Source organism: Olea europaea, unplaced genomic scaffold (genome assembly GCF_002742605.1).
Source record: "Olea europaea var. sylvestris unplaced genomic scaffold, O_europaea_v1 scaffold1656, whole genome shotgun sequence".
Classification (NCBI taxonomy): Eukaryota; Viridiplantae; Streptophyta; class Magnoliopsida; order Lamiales; family Oleaceae; genus Olea; species Olea europaea.
The window spans coordinates 193,478-214,386 of NW_019234221.1; the positions used below are offsets into that span (position 1 = coordinate 193,478).

The following is a 20,909-nucleotide window of genomic DNA, read 5'->3' on the forward strand; positions in this document are numbered from 1 at the left end:
GACTGAGGGAGAGCTTTGAAAATTTTGGTGACCATTTTTCCCGCTCAGACAAAATGGTTAATGGGCCTTAAAAACTAGTAGCCCAAGGTAAATGGACTTGGGTGGAAAGTCAAACTTTTTATGGGCCAATGAGTCATACATGGAGGAGTATATAGATCCAACATGACCCGGTTTTGAGGCGACTCGATCACTCGAGTAGAACCTTTATCGAGGCCTAGCTCGATGCCCGGACATATGAGCGGATTTACTATTTTGATCACGTTTTCATTTCAAATTGAGATCCTATTATAGTTATATTTTAGAATAGTGTTTTGATGGAAAATGTGTGGTTAAAAAATAAACAAAAAGTTTGGGTTGACGTGTAATGTTATTTTATTGAAAATTTGATTCAAAAGAAGATAAAGAGATTTATTTTGAAAATAATGACGACCAAACAATTGCTTATATTTTTTAAATATTCTGAACATGTTTTCAATTGAGCGTGACCTCGACTCCAAGAACAAACTAGCCCTTCACTTCACAGACTGCGTGACAACAAAGGTTGGACATTCTCGTTTCTAGACAACTCGGTATATTTTCACTCTATAGTTATACAATGGCCCGAGCCCGACCCTCTTCTCCTCTAAGCAACAAAAATCATATTTTGCCAATAATTTATGATTATTAATTTTTTTATTTTTTATGCTTTTTTAGTCCCTTGCTGACAAAGCAATGCGAACAAAAATTTAGGGTGCGTTTGGTACACCAAATTAAATTAGAAGATGGGATCACGAGGGATAAAAGAATTGGAGTTTATGCAAAATTAAAATGTAAAAACAAAAAATTGAAAAATAAAAAAATACTACAATATTTTTGTCTGAGATTAAAAAAGTAAGAGCATATTTGAACCTCATTTTTTGATGAAAATGTATTTTGAAATAGTATTTTGATGGAGAATGTATGATTTAAAAATAAGGAAAAAAAATTTGAACTTGCGTATAAATTATTTTATTGAATAATGTGGTTGCAAATAAGAGAGAAAAAAATATATTTTGAAAATTATGAAATCAAACAAAAGTTAAGTTTGTTTTCTCTAATATGTATCTAATAACTTAATTTTTTCTCATTCTGAGAAATTCACTTTCTTAAAAAAGTAATTTTTGCATTTGTGTTAAAATAGGTAACTTTATTTTTAAATTTGATTAACAAAAATTTTTTTGTAAAGAAAAAATTATTTACTCACGAGTATATTCAATTATTTAATTAAAAGTAAATTTATTCTTCGCCAACGCATGTTTATGTAATTTTATTTACTTATTTTTGTTCACTTTACTTGACCCCTGTCTAGTGAAAATTAAAATTAGATTTTTTAATAAATTTTAATAAAAGTGATGAAATATATGATTGAAAAATTGTTAATCACATAAAATATATAGTTAAAATTAATTATTAACTTTGACTTGTATTAAAATTTGAATTATAATTTTTACCAAATAGGGGGCTTATAAAAAATTTCATTTCTTCTAAAACTTATTTATTTAGTATAAGCTCAAAAATAAAAGAAAAAAGCTCATGAATTAACCTTATATTTATTTTTAAGGTAATTCGATCTAATTATTATTTGCACGAAACATCAAATTAACTAACCTGATCTAATACGACACGAAACATCTCTTAATAGTATTGAATACAATTGCCCAATTCAACGTACCAATACGATAATACTAGAATTTCAATAATTTGCACAAAAATACCATTACTGCCTTCCCAATGATGAAAAACATATTGATAGAAACAAACATATATATATTTTTAAGCATGGCATTTCAACCTTATTTACCTCAAATGTTCCCCCATGCCGCCTTCACAACATGTTTGATAGGGAGGATTAGATAGTACACTAGACAATATTAATTAATAAGAAAAAAGCTGAATTTTTATTTATGGTTGAATTTTTATTCATGGTACTGTGTAGCAAATACGTCCTTAAAGTCTAGCCCTCCGTAGCTCTAATTTTGCAATTGTCCCCAAGTGGACTTCATCAGGACCATCGGCAATCCTCAATGTTCTAGCAGTAGCCCAAAGATGAGCGAGAACAGTGTCGCCCGATAAGCCGGCTGCGCCATGCACTTGCATTGCCATGTCGAGCACCTTCAAAGCCATATTTGGGGCTGCAACCTGCCAATGCCAACACAACGAATGGGAGAGAGAGTTAAAGAAAAATGTAGTATCGATCTCAAAACATGTTAAACTAAAAACTTGAGAAATTGGAAATGGGATGATTCATTTATTTAAATATAATCTTCAATACACTCATTCACGTGCAGCCAAGATTCAATTTTATTTTTGCAAACAAGTGGTAGACACATGCACGATTTTCATAAATGCTTGATATCTAGATTTCAATCCACGTCTTTTGCCTACCATGATGCAATGTTGAACCACCCACCTAAAAACTTAGGATGTTAGAGAGATGACATATTTACTAATCTAAATTTAGTCTTCGATAAAAATCAAGTGCAAAAATTACCTTGGCCATTGCAATTGTCCCACGGGCCTTTTTGTTTCCAAGTTGATCAAGCTGGTCTGCAGCTTCCAGAACTAATAATCGGGTTTTCTCCAGCTCTATCCGACACTACAGCATGGAAAAACCAATAAACTTGTCACCAACTACATCACATATGTTACGAGTTTATAAGAAAAGGGCATATTTTTCAATAAGAGAATACAAACCGACCTTAGCAACATCTGAAAGGAATGATCCATGCTCGGCAATAAACTTATCAAAAGCTTTTCTGCTAAGAGCCCTTAGAACCATCATCTGCATGCCACGTTCCGCAGCACCTATCAGTCTCATGCAATGGTGCAACCTTCCAGGGCCCAGCCTACCCTGCAAAAGAGTAAAAAGAAAAATGAATATGCTTTTGAGGAGAACTGTAACTTACAATCAAGGCCGACCCCATAATTATCTTGAGCAAGGCTTATTATTGTTATAGTTTGTAATTTTATCACAAACAACTAGAAATCTTCAGCAAAGAACATCAAACATTTTGTAGTGTTCTTTGTTTCTGTATTGTGTATAAAAGCTCTTATCTCCTGGCTAATGACACCAAGGAGAGGCAGAATTAAACCCTTACTACACTAGAGTGTTCACACCTCATGCAGGAAAAAATAAAAAAATAAAAATAAAAATAGGACTCGTCAAGTTTGGATCAGAAATAAAGATTCAAGTGTGAGCATTTAAAGCCATTCAAACTGATGAAAAAGCCATTCAAACTGATGAAAGAACAATTAGGATTAGCATGTCTTTTAGATGGAAGTGACTTGACGGATTCTTTTATAACGGTAGTTGACGATGAAGATCAATTCATCATCATAACATTAATAAAACTATGAACTGTTTAAGCACATGTTTGATACGTATTAAATACTAAGGACCTGATATAGATTTGTTTAGAATAATTTTCAAGAAACTGATTTTTTGGAGATCATGTGATTAAAAATTAGAGAAAAATTATGAGTCCATGTGCAAAATTATTTTATTGGGAAAATGTGTGATTAAAAATGAGTTCGGGGAAACGTGATTTTTAAAGAAAATGTACCAAGCATGGACTAAATAAGAAAAAAGAAGCTAAAAATCTTGTTAATTGTTCTGTCTAGTACATTCCATTACTACTTACCAGTATGAAGAGCATCAAATAATATTATTACCTGTGCAATCTCGAATCCACGCCCCTCTCCAAGCAGAATATTCTTGGCAGGGACACGTACATTCTCAAATGATATTTCAGCATGTCCGTGAGGTGCATCATCAAAACCAAACACCGTCAAAGGTCGCTTTATATTCACACCAGGAGTATTAATATCTACCAAGATCATGGATTGCTGCTTGCGCTTGGGGGCATCGAAGTTTGTTTTCCCCTGTATTTTTTTTTTCAAATTAACTGCTTTTAATCTAAATATTAAACTCAGAGATAAAATTCTTTCTGATGCAACAAACAGTAACTAACCATGACAATGAGGATCTTGCACCTGGGATCCATGGCTCCACTGGTCCACCACTTCCTTCCATTGATGATATATGAATCTCCTTGCCTATTCAAGGCATCCACGTAGTAAATGATAAGTTCCAGAATCTAACTAAATTTCCTTATGTGAAGTAATAAAGCTTTAATTGTTTAAAGCATTTGAGAATTACGGTGAATGAGAAAACAAGTAGAGAAGGCTTCACAACTGCCAAGCAAAAAACTATAATCTGGTAATGAAAGAATGATCATGTTAGAGTGCAAGTAGAAATTCATAAACAGAGAATGTTCAGTTTCAAGAACAGGACAGAATGTTCAGTTTCAAGAAACAATTCTTTGATCTACAAGAGCTTGTGTAAATTTTTATGTCCAACGAGGTCCCATTATCTATCATTTCTAGTTCAGAAGTGATGTTCTATAGGGCCGTCTAGTGTTTCCAAGCACGTCCCCCTCCTAAGATTTTATTTTCTATGGGGCTGTCTATTGTTTCCGTGCACGTCCCCCTACTAAGATTTTATTTTCTGTTACTATCTCATTAATAAACACGCCAATACACCATCCTAGAGGTGGCTTTATCAGAAATTTACAAAAAGTTGCAACTGTTCTACCTTTTGATAGAACACTCTATATTGGTAGCATCAGAAGATGCAACTTGAGGTTCTGTCATTGCAAATCCAGAACGGATATTTCCTTCGAGCAAGGGAACTAGCCATTGATGTAGTTGTTCTTCATTTCCGTAGCGCATCAATACCTAGAGAAACGAATGGGCATAAGAAAGATAATCAAGGCTGTATTTCATAACATGAAATTATGTGTGAGAGCAGAAATAAGCAAGAACTTTTGAAGCATAAAGACCCGATGGGGAATAATAAGTTACTAATCTTGAACACCAGGTCAAATTCAAACTGTGCAATCCACTCTAGAAAACAGAATCAAATCCAGTGCAAATCGAGGTTTTTGCACAAGAGGATTGCATTTAATCTATAGAAACTAGTTGCACTATTCCTATTGGCGTCTTTCAAGAGTGCTCGCTACACAAATTATTCTAATACTTCATATGCATTGGAAAAAATTTAAAAAAAAAAAAAAAGAAGAAGAAGAAGAAGAAAGAAGGTTACTTTGGTGCTGTTTTGTGGAAGATAGTGGTTATATTATCTAAAATTTGCTAGAGTTTACCACTTCAATTCATTTTTTGCATTTTTTCTTCACATCACATGAAACAAGAAGGTTTTCTAATAATAGGTGCTCTGCCTAGATAAAGCATGGACCTCAATTTGTCCGTAAGCCTCAAAAAGACTTTGACATCTCAATGTGATTTGCGCATTTTATAACTCTTTGGCAGGGCCTCAAAAAGACTTTGACATCTCAATGTGATTTGCGCATTTTATAACTCTTTGGCAGGACACATATCACTGTTATGCAGTCCAGTACCAGGCCCATCTAATTAGAAAAAAAACACCAAACTATAACATTATCTTCTCCTTCCATATATTCCAGGTAATCTCATTTAACTTATTCGTTTTGGTGCAAGGCATGCTCGCACAGATTATGAAGCAAAAGGTAGCACTAGTCAGCTACTTATTCATTGCTCAATTTTAATGTATAGAACTTTTTCCTTACCTCCATATTTCCAGTATCTGGTGCTCCACAGTTGAACACTTGTGGGGCCCATACAGAACGGCCCATGATCTCACAAAGGTATCCATACTCAAGGTTTGAGAGACCAGCACCCAGTATCCCATCAAATGCCTTGTTAACGATCTCACCAGAAATGAGTTTCTTAACCCTAGCAGCACTATCAAACTACATACAAACTTGGAAACTTCAGTCAAAAATATTTGGCAGGTACAAATAGAATATTTCCTAAGGTATAACTGCCTCGGTACATAGAAAGAGCTCCCAACTTTCAAGTAAATGCAAGGAAGAAAATGCTTAGTAAATGTTACATACGGGTATCCACAAGTTCCACAGGCCTTCCCTTTTTGCTAGTTCCTTTAACTTCTCTTCTTTAGGATGAACTGTCCAACGATTGGTAGATTGGGCAAGTTCATAAAACTCATTTTCCACTGGGTATATGTGATCCTCCATAAACTTAATCAATCTGTTCCTTAAATGTTGAACCTTCAGACTTGGAACTAATTTTCCTCTCGTTGAAGTGGTGTGATCTCTGATTTCCTTTCCAAGTTGTTGCATGTGTTCTTGAGAAATTGAGTCTGCTACATAGGAAGCAACAACATTTTATGAAGAATTCAGCATTAGCTCATTTCCCCCAAAAATAGCAATTTTTTTTTTTTTTTTTTTTTTTTTTTTTTTTTTTTTTTTTTTTTTTTTTTTTTTTTTTTTTTTTTTTTTTTTTTTTTTTTTTTTTTTTTTTTTTTTTTTTTTAATCCCAGATAAGTTTTAAACATGTTATGACAATAGAAATAAGTTGTCATGGATCTTCTAGAGATAGTTAAACAAATAACTTGAATATCAAAAGGGTCTCGCGACATTTAATACATTAATGGAAAAATTAACCAGTACATTGAAGTAAAGCAATGAGGTTTTATAAAAAATTATGTACCATCATAATGTTCTCTTCATGCATAATTCACAATGAAGAAGGTTAACCCTAAATTCCAGAATTTCAGCAAGAACCACACAAGTTGTCAGGATAGTTAAAACCTTTTCAACTTTGAGAAAGATCTATATATATTATTGGAGAGAATGCGAGAAATCCTTTTAAGTCTTGCTCTATTTAGGAGAAAAAGGCAATGTTGGTCCAGAATGGTGTCAAGGATACCAATCATTTTTTGTCGTGTGCGCGCATATATATTAACCTTTCCTATCTTAGATTCTACACTCAAAAGTTGAGAAGTCTGTTCTTGGTTTGACACGGCACGTCTCAGAAGTTGATGGATTCTCCCAATGTGATACATTATTACCCACTCAAATATTATCTGAATTTGGAAAGGTCTAAAAGATTAAGATAAAGGACGCATTATCCTTCCAACAGTTAATTGCATCTTCTCTCAAGTTAGACTACCATGAGAGAAATCACCACAGCCCAAGAAAATCAAATAAATTATTCAGTTAACATCTTAGCCCTTTTGTCACATGTGCCAGGATTAACAACACACATGTACAATAGTTCCTTCACGGCAAACTTAACCAACAACCAAGTATAATAGAAAATGTGGATACCTGATGGTGGATGCTCAGGAAGAACAGACTTTCTTTGAATAAATGCCCATGCAATTTCAATCAAGGCATCAGCCTTCTTTCCAGCATGGCGAGCACGATGTCCTCCTGAAGCATTACCCTGGGAAGTGGGAAGAGATCGTTAAAACTTCATACCTTGTTATTGAGATCCCCACAACAATTTGAATAAAAATAAAAAATAAAAGCAACTCATATTCTCTAATTTAACAAATTTGAGAGGTCATGATACCATGATCCATCTGCAGTGTATTCCAGTATAGATTGATGCTCCACGAAATAGTGAAAAGGCAATATAAAACTTCCACTGAGCAACAGGCCATGGTTTCCCCTACATCTCAATATTCAATCAAAAATAAGATCTCTCAAATCTTAAAGTTAATGGTAACTAAAGATGTCTAACATTAAAACATAATTATGCCCATATAGAATACATCAAGGTACAATCAAGTTGAATTAAATAACACACATTTTGGGAGGCAGTCAAAGCGAATATGGGGTGACATTTAGGAAGATATAACACGTTAGTATTGCGTGGAAAACCCCATTCACTATTCTCTAAACGCATTCTTTACGGATGAGTTATCACTATCATGGGAAATGCCCAGAGCAAAACTATAAGTTATGTACTTATGAGAAAAATATATAATAAAATTTATATTCAAGCAGAAATTTGATTTTTTTTTTTTTTATGACCATGGGTGTTCGTGCAAGCTTACACGCACCTCGACTAATCCCACGGGACCCTGAAGTTTACAGCCGGATACTCACTTCAGTGACCCCGAAGATATTCGAACTGGTGGCCATTGAAGAACAAACCCAGGGCCTGACCACTGAGCTATCCCTCAGGATTGAAATTTAAAAATAGACATCCAGTAATTTTAAAAGTAAATCTTACAGTTGCAGAACAGTAATATGCCAGATACTCAGCTAGTGAAGGTACTCCTTCAGGAATTCCAGTCAATTCAAGACCTCCATTTTCTTGTACTTCATCCAAAGCAATGTTCACAATGTAATGCTGCCACGAAACTAAACTGATAAGTGACTCCAGAATCCCAGTCTCAATCATCAATAAAGATTCAGTATAAAAAATTTTAACATATCCATAGAATGTACACTGGAAGAATACCCTTATGTCAACATACTTAGCAAATCATGTTCATAAATGCCTAATAAGTCATTAGTCTACAAGTTTCAATAATCTCTTATCACCATGTTGTAGGCAGTCTTAACCTTATCAACAGTATAGATCATAGTGAAAATGAGTTGAGAGTTGCAATAGAATTAAATACCAGGCAGCTATACGCAACATCACACATCTGATTTCCAAGAGTTGATAATTCCCAGTCAAGAATGCCAATTACTCTATCCTGCAGCATCAAATTAAGAAATCGGTCGTATTTTAGTTAAAATGGCTAAATTTAGAACAGCTCCTATGGAGTAGCCTCTCTCTCTACATGTATGAGTGAGTGTTTCTATGAATCCGTGTATTTAAAGGAGGACAGAGATGTAGTGAGCAATAGTAATTATAGGGCATGTCTGGCTAAGCTTAAAGATTACTTTTCTAGAAAGTAAGATAAGACTTACTTTGTGGAAAAGTAAGTTTTGTTATTAAAAAGAGTAAATAATAAAATTATTTTTGACAAAAAAATGAAGAAGCTTATAAGTAACTTTTACTTCCTTTCAAGCTTAACCAAACATGCCGATAGAAACACCTGATCCTATAAGTACACCGCATGAACAAACAATGTAGCAAAAACTATCATAAGTACCCCACCTCAATGGGATGAAATACAACATTATCAATCCGAAAGTCACCATGGACTAGACCTGCTGTCGCTCCAGAAGAATCTTCAAGAGGAATGTGTTGACGCAACCAATCAATCAGTTCTAACATTCTTGGATTTCTGTTAGACTTTCCCTCACCAGTAGAAACAAGGTATTGTTTGGCCCATCTCTCCACCTAAGGTAGGTATAATAATATTCCGTTAGCTAGATGTTGTATACACGTGCGTCTGATGTGCCAAATCTAGGCTATAAATGCACAACCATCACAAGCAAAACATATAGAGAATCTCATGATAACATAAACTTTAAAAAATGGTCAATTATTAGAAGTCCTGCCCCATAGAAAAGGAGGAGAATAATTAGAATCTTTTTCCTTCAAGAAAAAGAAAGCAGTTACCCACCTGCCGCTTACAGTAGTAGTTTCGTTTCCCAAAATTACCAAGAGAAATGGCATCAACATCAGCAGAATGAAGAGATGCTAAAGCCTTGGCAGTTGCATGATATATTGCTCCCCTTTGCTTCGGTTCTACACCCTAATCAATGATAAGTTCAAGTCTGTATAAGAAACAATGAACTAGTATAATTGGCATCACGTTATCCATATATATTATATTTCAAAGCTATAGAGTCGGAAAGAGTAATGTTCATACTGGGAGCTTTGGGTCTATATATATCCGTCCTTCCAGATACTCCATAATGTAAAATGGAGTTCCAATCACATTTGAATCTTTACATAAACAGAAAACTTTCGGAACTGGAACCAACGTATGAGTACCTAATGCATGTAGAACCTGCCATGTTGAAAATAATTTTTCAAATGCCAAGTAACTGCAATCAGAAAAGTGAAAACAAAATCATGCTAACAATAAGCTTACCAGTATTTATATCTTTGTGTGCATGTAAAGAGCTACATATATTACACAATTTACATATAAATATAAATATATATATTCGTGCATCGGTACAACTGTACAGCAATCTATGCAAATTTATGTGCCCGTGCATTTTCACACGTGTAGAGAAAAACAGAGGGAGCAGAACCTGAAATTCTCTCTCAATGGCATGAGCAGATTCAAGCAATTTTCCATGAGGTTTCTTTCTCATCACATACCGCTTCACAGAAGATCCTGAATGGACTTCCATAAGAAATGTTGGATTCGACTGACCATGCCCAAACTGAATTTACAATACATGATATCAAAATATACCCAAAATAAGATAACATAGAAAAAATTATCATATAATACTTCAATCATCTTCTCCATATTTGAACCCATAATTCTGTTTCAATCATTTCACTCTAGCTCGGTCACATCCCCTAGAGTCACATGTTAGCCATGAACCTGATTGCGTAGAGCAATTCCTTGTAGTTCGCAAATTTGCTTACCCTGTGTTAGGCACATGGATTTGGCTTCGTATTAAAAATTTCAAATCGAATTTGAATTGATTCCTTTCACATTCCAATTCGAGTATCCACAGTGTATGTCCAAAAACGATTTCTTTCTTCCATAGCTGAGAGACTCGGATTTATAATTCTTTAGGTGAATTGACATTGCACTAAAACAGGGTCTGTGATAACATCGTCACACAATCACTCCACTTTCAACGGCCGTACATTACAGATAGAGACTAGACTCGGAACCCAAATTCTAGTTCCCCCTTTGATTTTCTTAGAAAAATAAAGTCTTTAAAACAACAATTCGAAACTCAAAAGTTTTTTTCCAATAACTTTGTGTCGGAAATGAACCCGTCCAAAACTGTCCTTTTCTTTTCTTACAATGGATTTGACGCGAACTTTATCAGCTTTTAAGCAAGGCCACACATGCTAAGACGAATACTTTTTTCATTAACATTCCGATCTTTCCCTCTCATCAATACATGCAAGCCAGCACAAAATTAAAAAACATCCTTTCGCAATTCTATAGAACAGAAAGAGGCAAAAACCCACAAAAAAAAGAATAGAAAACCTGAGAAACTTTGAATTGAGTAGGAGCTTGAGGGAACGCTTCAACATTAACCGAAGCATACCGGAGCAGAGCATCAGTGTTAAAACTCTGAGCCGGGTCGACCCGACCCACGAGTTCAGAGGTCCGACTCGCCATTGAAAATCGATTCAATCAAGACACACAGACTGAATCAAATTTTACAAAAACTGCTCGAAGGAATCACTGCACTTATATTGGTGTGATGCCGCTTTTCTTTCTTTTTTTTTCTGGAACCTCGGAAATTCCGCAGATTTGGATTTAAATTCTTGCAGAAAATGTCGCATAGGATACTGCCACGATGGAAGACTAGAAAAATCTATAGATAATATTTTTTATGCGACATTTTTTCTTCGGATTACGGGCATTTCTATTTTGCGTTGATAATTGCGTGGATATTTGTAGTTGTTAAAAAATAATTATCGTGTGTCATCATTTATATAATTTTTTTTTTTTTCAGATTTAAGAAGTGTTCAAAAAAAAAAAAAAATTAATTCAATTACCGTCTAGTGCCATCCAGTGGTGTTGAATATCAAGTAGGTATCATCAGATCATAATACTAAAAAATGAGTCTTAAATTATTGTATTTTATTGAACATATAATTTAATGACAAAAATGATGACACTTTAGTAGTACGAAGAGGGAGCAGAATCGTATCTGGCACTTCCTACACGGACGCTCAGTTCTAGACAAAGCTAACATTGCTCTTTTGTAATTGATGGATAAAATTTTGATACAAACAAATCTAATCACATCATCTATTGATAAACAAATATATAAACTGTGATATACATATAGCACAATTTTCTGTTTAGGTTTCATTTTCTTGCTTATTTATTTTTTAAATTCAAAAATTAGTATTAAGTTCATATCTTGTGAAATTAAGTCAAAATCAACAATTAATTTTAATTATATATTTCATGGTATTCACTACTTCTCAACTATATATTTCATCAACTTTTATCAAAATATGATAAAAACTTGATTTTAATCCTACCAAACGGGGCTTGGTACAATTCATTCATCCAAAAATCATTTCTTAAAAAATAATAATAACAATAATAAAATTTAAAAAAAAGAGTGAAAACTCAAACAAAAGAGTACAAGCATATTTGAGAATGGTTTATAAACTATTATTCATAAATAAATATAAATGATCATTGGATAAGTGAATAGACTCTTGATACATCTATCAAATTTATTCGTTCAATATAGTTCTGATCGAATGAAAAATATTTTAAATAATAATAATAATAATATCTTCATTTACAATAATTAAAAATAACATAATAAAAAATATTTCTTCCTCATCTCAAGTCTCAACCATTTGAGCTGGCCTGCTAAATAGATCTATTGTTGCATTATTAAAATGAGGATCTAAATGTTCGTATTTAAAAGTTGGATGCCAATTTGATACAAGTACTAAAAATAACTATTATTACTTGTATTCAAAAAGTCATAAGACTTTTATGTCCAGTTAATCAATATGATAGTTGATATTCAAAAAGTCACGAGACTTTTATGTCCAGCTAATCAATATGATAGTTGAACAGTCTTTTTTCTTTTTTTTATCCAGGTATCCCAACTTACACTAAACTAAATTCTGGACCCTCAGGACCCTTGTCCCTAGAAGTTTGGAGGGGGTAAATCGCGGGTTATGCCTCAACTGGATCACAGGTTCCCCCACCGCCTGTACACTTCTGCGCACAAGAGATCCTCCTTCAAAGTGATTACTCCATACCAAATAAATCTTGCCGCAGGTTCCCACCAGGATTCGAACCTCCACCCTATCGCTGGAAGCAAGACAATGCTGATTGATCCACCAGTTGAGCTATGCCCCGGGGGACAGTTGAACACTGTCTTTTGCTATGATGCTATATAGCGCACTGATATTCTTACATCTAGTTGATATTCAAATTTTAATTTTTTTAACTCATTTTTAATATATATAATTATCAAAATTTAATAAAAATTTAATTTTTAACTAAACTAAACAGGGATTAATTGAATTTATAAATTTAATTATACATGCATTGCACATAAACTAATGTAATTGTAGATAGCATGATTTTATCCACTAATTATTAGCTCTACAATTTTTGAAGAATAATGTTTTCAAACATTTATGTGGCAATGAGACTGCAGCTACATCACAATTTCGTTAGAAATTTTGATAGTGATCCCTTCGTCGTATATGCTTGTGATAAGCACTAGATAGTATTACTCTTCTTTGAATATCATAACAATTAAACTTTTATTTTTTAATTGGGCTAAATTTAGTATTGGTCGCTAACATCAATTAATTTTCAAGGTTAGTCACTCTGTGCTATTGTTACTAAATTTGACATCTCAATCTAACATATTCTTATAATATACCACATAATTGATCCATGGTTGCATAATTTGAAAATATTTGCTACCTAATTATAATTTAACAAACAATAATATCAAAACTTTGTTGTCAAGACATGATTGGGTGTCATATTTACTTGAAAAGGCATGCATCAAATATTAATATCATGTAATATTGTGAAAATCTTGGATTCGATTTGAATACCACCATACACATATACAGTAGGAACATTTTATACCATCTTATATTCTATATCATTTGTTTCAAGTGACAACATCATTCTTGCAAGGCCAACCCTAAAATTTTGGAAGCTTTTGACCAATTTCAACTATTATATATGTGTGTGTGTGTGTGAAATAAAAAATAATAATTTTTTTGGGGGCCCTCATCGAAGTAGGACTTTAGACGATCGCCTACCCCGTTTATAGTTAAGACCGGCACTTCATTCTTGACAATTATAAGACACTTTTCTTGTTGGAAATTGCCATTAAAACTACGAATAATATTTCAATTGCGGATTGTTTTCTGAAAATGCTATTTAAATAAATATGTACAATCTCTCTTTAATTATTTAGATTTTTCTGGATGAGATGGTTAGAAAAGTTTCACAGTTAGACAAAAGAGTTGGGAGTTTCAAAGATATTCACTTGTTAAGGATTGTGCGCATAATACTGATGATTAAATAGAACCGGACTTGCACGTTAGATGACGTATTTAAGATAAAATTTAAATAAATACGCGAGTCATTTTTTTCCTTAAATCTTAAGATAAAATGATTAATATCTTCAAACACAATGAAGAAAACGGTGTTAGTCAAAGCTATGTAGCCCACCCCACTTATTCAGTCAAAGGGAAAGATGCAAAATGCTAGTGGTATAAGAATATACTCTTCTCTTTGTGTTGATGTCAGCCATATTTATACCATCTTTGATAGGAAGAGTATGAGAAATCTATATCACAGGGGGAAAAAGAAGGATAAATTGCACTTTCAGATCTCAATTATTTGAAAAGATATATATCCTTGGACTTTCAAGGTAGAGCGTGTATAAAAAGATAACATGTACGTTAATCGAAGTACAAAACCTTTTAAAGCTTGTTTAGAGTTGTTCATAATCAATTTAAATTATAAATAGATAGCAATTGAGTAATGGATAATTGTATAGTTCTTGTTGGTCCACGAAATTGAGTGGTGGATACGTGAGAATGGGAAAAAGAAATAGCATGCACTAGATTACACTCCCAAAACAACCCAACAAAATAACATTATTCGTCAAAACCCGACTGGAGTGGCCTTCAAACTCGTATCACCTTAAAGAATAATTCTTCAAATGCATGGTACACCACCTTTTCTTCTTAGAAAAGCCATTGGAACATATCTGAAAAGAATCCCATAAGTTCGGAATCAGTCTTGAATATGAGATTTTCTTCGTTACCTTATCACTTCTACTTTAATACTTTCTGTCTTTTCTCCACTTGACATTGAGCTATTTATATCAAAGGAATTTCACTCAATAATGTCCTTATATCTTCTTTAACTTCTCCACCCTTTTCACTTGAAGAAAGATGGCATCCAAGGGAGATATTATTGTGAAAACGGGAGTGGATGATTTTTCATTATTGAACGAGTGCCATGAAAAAAAGAAGAGTTTACCTCATACTACAAAGATACCTAAGTATGCTCTAGAAAGGTCATCATCTTATGTACTTGCACAGAAATATGTAGATTGTGTTTATCAGTATCAATCACCACAAGATCGTATTTATCAGTTCAAACCATCTTCTGGAACTGAAAAAGAGATGAAAAGTGTTACTTTTGAGGTCACCACAGTGGAATTTTGATTGAATATGGATCAATATTCTTATTACTGGTCTCTATTTACAATATTGTAGCATGTGTAATAGAGTTGAACAAATATTAATTAGTTGAGTAAGCTACTATGTCGTGCGAATGCACAAGCATATATATGGATGTTCCTTATATTGAAGTCTTTTGCAATATATATGGAATCCTTAGCTATATGTTGGCTCGTTACTCTATTCCCTTATTCATTATAAATAGTGGGACATGAGCTCTTTCTTCGTTTAGTCCCATTCTTGTACGTGCAACAAAATAGAAGTTAGATTTCATAGAAGTTGCAAACAATAAGAAGTATCCATTCCTTGGTTTTAGCTCATAGCATCTAGATGGTAGGGAAATGTCTTTAAAAGAGCGCTTCCCCCATCCAATCTGCTCTAGCTCGCAACCCGGGCTCATGCTCATCTAAAGGACGACTAGCCTATGGCTCATAGTCCCTTTCTTATATGCATACAATGTGTTTGTTTATACAATGTATCAAGTCTTTAATGCATATATACAGGCTTCTATTGGAAGGTTTTATAACCTCATAAATAGGTTATAAAAGAAGTGCAAGATAGATTTAAAAAAGGAATATCCTCATAATATTCTTGTGTTTCACTTGCTCATATTAATTTCTCTACATTTATAGTTCACTAATGAATAATCGATTGAATCGGTGACGCAACCCCATGGTACATGTATCTGGCCAGGTCAAGTAATGTCACTTGCTTCAATGGTACTTAACACCAATTTATATGGCATGTTCAGTTGGGTCTAGTCCATCGTGAAAAAGGAGTATTGGGAACAGTAACCTATTTGTGCCTTAAATGATATAGCCCTTGTTTGAGCCCCATTTTTCGGAGAAAAATGAATTTTTTAATAGTGTATTGAAGGAAAATGTGTCGTTTAAAAATAATGAAAAATTTTAAATTTACATGTAATATTATTTTATTGAATAATTTGTGATTGAAATGATGTCAAAATACTGTTAAAAAATGAATTTTTTCAAAAGAATGGGGCTCAAACAAGGGCATAATTGGAAAGACCAAGGACCAAATAAAAAAATAGACAGCACCATTTGAGGAGTTGGTTGTTCCAATGGTCATTAAACTTAAATCCACATATTTGATTGATCACTAAAGTTTAAAATATCGAGTTTCGATTATTGAACTTAGGTCTATATTTTCGATTGCACACTAAAGTTTAAAATGTTAAATTTTAATCACTGAATTTTGAAAAATGTCGTACGTTACTCACTAAAAACTCGACATTTTTTAAAATTCAACATTTATGCTAATAAGTAACGTATAACATGAATATAAACTCTATGGTCAAAATCGATACTGTAAATTTTAATGAGCAATTGAATATATAAATATAAATTTAATGATTAAAACTCGACATTCTAAATTTTAATAATCAATTAAAGATATGAACCTACGTTAACCGAACAGTTAATTCCCGTTTGGGCCTGCCAAATTGTCACTCTAGTGGACCATTTCACTCACATACACAGACGCTCACCTGCAAATTTTCTCGCCGCCCATGGCAACAGCTCTCTTCACCACGCGCCGCCCGCTAGCCTCCCTCCTCTCCCATGCCATCTCTTCCCGGCGCCACCGTCTGTCCCTCCCCCTCATCAACTCCGCATCCGCCGCCACCTACCCACCCCACCAAACCAATTCGATCATAATCCCTACCCGGTTCAAGACATCCGGGTCGGGTTACTCCCCTCTGAACGACCCATCTCCTAACTGGAGTAACCGTCCGCCGAAGGAAACAATACTCCTCGATGGCTGCGATTACGAGCACTGGCTTATAGTGATGGAGTTCAATTCGGACCCCAAGCCCACCGAAGAAGAGATGATTAATGCTTATGTCAAAACCCTGGCCTCCGTTGTTGGAAGGTAAGACAACAAAGAAACTTCCATAAAAGAAGTTGAATGATTTACAAAACCCGTTTGCTGGAGTGATTAATTATTAGAAAAGTATTCACGTTTGTCTAAATTTACAATGACAACAAATTTTTGCGTGGAACCCAATTATTGTTTAGTTTCTACATGCGACCCACTGGATTGTAAGAAAGCAATGATTGTTTGGCTGGGATTTGAAAGTTTATTTTCAGTAATTGAGTTAGTTTGATAAATATATATTTTTAAATTTGTTGAAGTTGAAAATAAGGAAGAGGTAGAGTTACATACAAAATAACTTTTTAGGTTTAGCAAAGCGTTCTCTCTAAGTCTTCTACACGAGTGGTCATGCATTGTGGTAAATAATGATGGTTTCATTGCAACGAATTCATTGTTCGGATGGGAATTTAGTGGAGATTATGACATGGCATTGGACATTATACAACGAAAGATTCTACTTGTACATAATTATTGCACATAATGGTGTCTATAATGTGACGTGACAATCATCCAGTTGTTGATGTGCAAGTGTGATATTTGAATTAAAGATTGGATCCAGTGTTACGTGTAATTATGAATACCATTATGTAAACAATTATGTACATGTAGCACTTCCCTTTTTAAGGACTTGTATTATATGTGCTGGCAATGTAAAGGAAATTTTGCAGAAGCAGCAATGTAAGGGAGATTTTGCTGAAGCTTCAATATTGTTTCATGTGCGATAATTTCATCCATCCCGCATGTATTAGAACATTGTTAATGCTTGTCGGGGAGTGTTTAAATTATAAACATTTTTGGTCAAACTTATTTATTATCCACACATTCCGTGGACCCACAAATTCTACCCACTTATCCACCATTCATTTCTATCTCTTTATAATTTAAACCAATTATAATCACTTCCCAAACATGCATGTAATGTCATGATATGATTGCAAGAGTGCTCGTGTAATATAAGCAGATAAAGATTTTATTCGTTTTCTAGTTCTGTTTATTCATTGATATACGTCTTATTTTAAGATAGCTTTGTATTAAATTTTAATGAATATTTTTGAATGCTTGTTTCAGTTGTTTGTGCAACAATCTTGCACACAATTGTGCAGTAGAAGTTACGAATTTTTGGTTGAGATTGCACCAATGAGTATCGGATCTGAAATATGAAATGGGATTATTTATTTTTTCACATTCTCGTTTTTCCCAAGTACTTTTTCTTTATAGTGGCTCATGAGTGTTAGAGAGATGAATACTGACATAGGTGAACCCATTTTTTATATTATTTATGGGATACACAGATTTAATGTCCTTTAATGTCGATCTATTTGAGAGGCTATTAATCTTTTCCTCTTTTTGTCGTGGATGTTGCGAATTATTTGAAAAATCTAAGGTCCTTTGGTTTTTCCTTCCTTCTAACATACAATTTTTACTTCCCTCTTTCACTTGGAAAGACCTCATTACCAAGTACGAGAGAAAAGCTTCACCATCTTGTAGTTGCTACATTTATATATATTTTTTAAATTTTATATGTCTGTTGACTGTATGTCTATCTATTGCACACTAGGTTTATACACACACACAACTTGAGTATTTTTTGTGGTGTGTACGAGGATTGTTAGTAATTGGTTGCTATGTGCAGTGAAGAGGAGGCAAAGAAGAAGATTTATTCTGTTTGCACAACAACATATACTGGTTTTGGTGCTCTAATCTCTGAAGAGCTTTCATACAAAGTCAAAGGTATGAATTGCGTGCATGTGTTTTATTGAGTCTTCAGGCTTCTTTAGCCTAATGCTATTTGTGCTTTTTGGTTGACGTTTTGGTATAGATATCAACATTGATGAATTTTCATGGATGCCAATTAACTCTGAGATTGGCTTTGGTGTTCAAATTTTCACCTTTTTGGCCTGTGGCTGTTTGAACTCTCATCCGCATGAGATCATAATCTTCAGTTTGATTGTTCTGGAATTTATCTGCGTTAGGGTTTAGATCATGCATTGATTTTAAATTTCGTATTACTGGCTTTTACACATATATCCTCTCTACTTAATTTCTTAATCCACTATGAATTGTGACATAATAATAATCTGTATGTAAGAGAGTTCGGCGTGGCAGTTTTCCAAATAAGTAAATGAGGGTTCAGGGTTCAAATAATTGTGTCTTACACAGTTACACTTGATTGTTTAAGTTTGGCTCGACTAGTTATGGTTTTTTGACATTGACAGGCCTACCTGGAGTTCTGTGGGTTTTGCCTGATTCATACCTTGATGTTCCTAATAAAGACTATGGAGGTTTGTGCACTAAATTTTTTGAATCAGACTACAAAATTAATTCCATCCTCTGGTAATCTGTAGTCGAGTCTGTATCTTATACAGTATTTTTGAATTAATAGGTGATCTGTTCGTTGATGGAAAAGTCATCCATAGGCCACAGTACAGGTTCAATGAACGACAAAATACAAGGAACAGGCCTCGGCCTCGATATGATAGGCGCCGAGAAACAATGCAAGTAGAAAGGAGAGAGCAATCACTGGCAGTGAATCAGCATAAACCTACCTCCACAGTTGAGCAGAATACGTCTCAAGGTGTCGGGGGAGGCTATCCTCCGAATCATGGAGGATTTCAGGGCAACAATGCATAAATAGATCTCGAATTTGGAATGGGAAAATGGAATCGATCTCAGGTTTTGCATATTATTGCTCAAAGATCAGCCCTCGTCTTCATTTGGAGTTCGGAGCATGTTTTGTATGGAAAAATGCGCATTACCCGCACTTTTATGAGGTTTATAGATGTGAATATTGTTTGTGCTCCCTTACATGAGACCTTTTTCCTTACAATTTAGAACTTTTGGCGTATGGGTCGTCTAGGTCTAGCTGTATTGGTCTGCAAAATTTGATTCCTCACGTTTTCCTTTGTTATTCAAGAGGACTATCCTTTTTGTGTACTTTTCCTCTATAATGGCACGAAAACCCATTCTAAAGCAACTGTTACATCCCTTCCCTTGGCCATTTCTTGTAGCGATCTGTTTACTTTCGAATCTTACATATGGAAGTTACGTCGTGTTTACAACGATAGTTTTAGTGAAAGCACCCATTTTCCGGGTGGATGGAGCCCATCCTATTCCTTGGCTGATTAGAGTAGTGTAACTGTTAAAAATGGGTTATCATGAACGTTGGTTCATAGGATTTGGTTCTTACCGTTTACTTCAAAATTCACGTTTTGTGAAATGTTGGATTTGTGAGTTTGTAAGTACATTGTACACGTTTTTTAGGTCGATTTTAAAAGTGAATTTTACTGTCTCGTGAGGTGACCACCACAAGACGACACTGGATTGAGCATTTTGATCAAGATTAATTAGGATTTGTTTGACATGTCTTTTGAGAAGTCAAATGAAGGTTTTAAAAGTCAAAATTTGCTTTTGGATTCATTTTGCTAATTTTATGAAAGTGCATTTTTTAGTTAGACATGTTTTTAAAAAAAGTTGGTTCAATGTGACTTTTTCTAAACGTACCCGTAACAAGTTCTTTCAAAAACTAGATTCACACAAAAATTAACATTTTTTGTTTCAAATGTTCTTCTACAAAAACTAAGGTTTATTTGATTGCAAAGATGAAATTTGGGTAGAAAGAAGATGAATTTCAAGGAATTGAATTGTCTATAAATTGTTTTACTAAGCATTGTCAATTAATAGTATTTGATTAATATAATTTTTCGCCTGGAAAATATTGAAATAAAAGTGTATTTTGATATTCGTTTGACTTTATTTTTCATGGCAATTGTCAATTTAAGGAATATCTTTTTTTTACAATTGTTCCTAGAACTTGTTTCCATTGCCAAAGAAAAAAA

General features: G+C 33.9%; 2 protein-coding genes across 3 annotated transcripts; one reads left to right on the forward strand and one right to left on the reverse strand.

Annotated features, from left to right (window-relative positions):
- Positions 1 to 1,739: 1,739 nt before the first annotated feature.
- Positions 1,740 to 11,328, reverse strand: LOC111377432 (probable acyl-CoA dehydrogenase IBR3). Of its 2 annotated transcripts, none has more exons than XM_023000524.1 (17): positions 10,958 to 11,328; positions 10,032 to 10,166; positions 9,641 to 9,781; positions 9,392 to 9,523; positions 8,980 to 9,165; positions 8,495 to 8,572; positions 8,101 to 8,220; positions 7,435 to 7,533; positions 7,188 to 7,305; positions 5,955 to 6,220; positions 5,625 to 5,807; positions 4,613 to 4,755; positions 3,990 to 4,074; positions 3,691 to 3,900; positions 2,717 to 2,869; positions 2,510 to 2,614; positions 1,740 to 2,157 (listed from the first exon to the last, which is right to left on the reverse strand). In XM_023000524.1, exons 1-17 carry the CDS (start codon positions 11,090 to 11,092, stop codon positions 1,966 to 1,968), a joined length of 2,481 nt encoding a protein of 826 aa, XP_022856292.1. In that variant the 5' UTR covers positions 11,093 to 11,328; the 3' UTR covers positions 1,740 to 1,965. The 2 variants fall into 2 exon arrangements, with proteins under 2 accessions (XP_022856292.1, XP_022856293.1); XM_023000525.1 differs by having other exon boundaries at positions 5,955 to 6,217; positions 10,958 to 11,327.
- Positions 11,329 to 16,639: 5,311 nt separating this feature from the next.
- On the forward strand, positions 16,640 to 20,058 carry LOC111377434 (multiple organellar RNA editing factor 3, mitochondrial-like). The gene is made up of 4 exons (XM_023000526.1): positions 16,640 to 17,070; positions 18,707 to 18,804; positions 19,290 to 19,355; positions 19,457 to 20,058. Exons 1-4 carry the CDS (start codon positions 16,709 to 16,711, stop codon positions 19,702 to 19,704), a joined length of 774 nt encoding a protein of 257 aa, XP_022856294.1. The 5' UTR covers positions 16,640 to 16,708; the 3' UTR covers positions 19,705 to 20,058.
- Positions 20,059 to 20,909: the final 851 nt, after the last annotated feature.

Bases quoted from the DNA above. Each gene is read 5' to 3' on its own strand.
- LOC111377432 (XM_023000524.1), bottom strand. From the start codon at position 11,092: ATGGCGAGTCGGACCTCTGAACTCGTGGGTCGGGTCGACCCGGCTCAG. The intron at 7,534-8,100 runs GTAAGATTTACT...ATTGAGATGTAG, and splicing joins CATATTACTGTTCTGCAACT to GGGAAACCATGGCCTGTTGC. The intron at 4,075-4,612 runs GTAGAACAGTTG...TGCCTTGAATAG, and splicing joins ATAGAGTGTTCTATCAAAAG to GCAAGGAGATTCATATATCA.
- LOC111377434 (XM_023000526.1), top strand. From the start codon at position 16,709: ATGGCAACAGCTCTCTTCACCACGCGCCGCCCGCTAGCCTCCCTCCTC. The intron at 18,805-19,289 runs GTATGAATTGCG...TGACATTGACAG, and splicing joins GCTTTCATACAAAGTCAAAG to GCCTACCTGGAGTTCTGTGG. The intron at 19,356-19,456 runs GTTTGTGCACTA...TTGAATTAATAG, and splicing joins TCCTAATAAAGACTATGGAG to GTGATCTGTTCGTTGATGGA.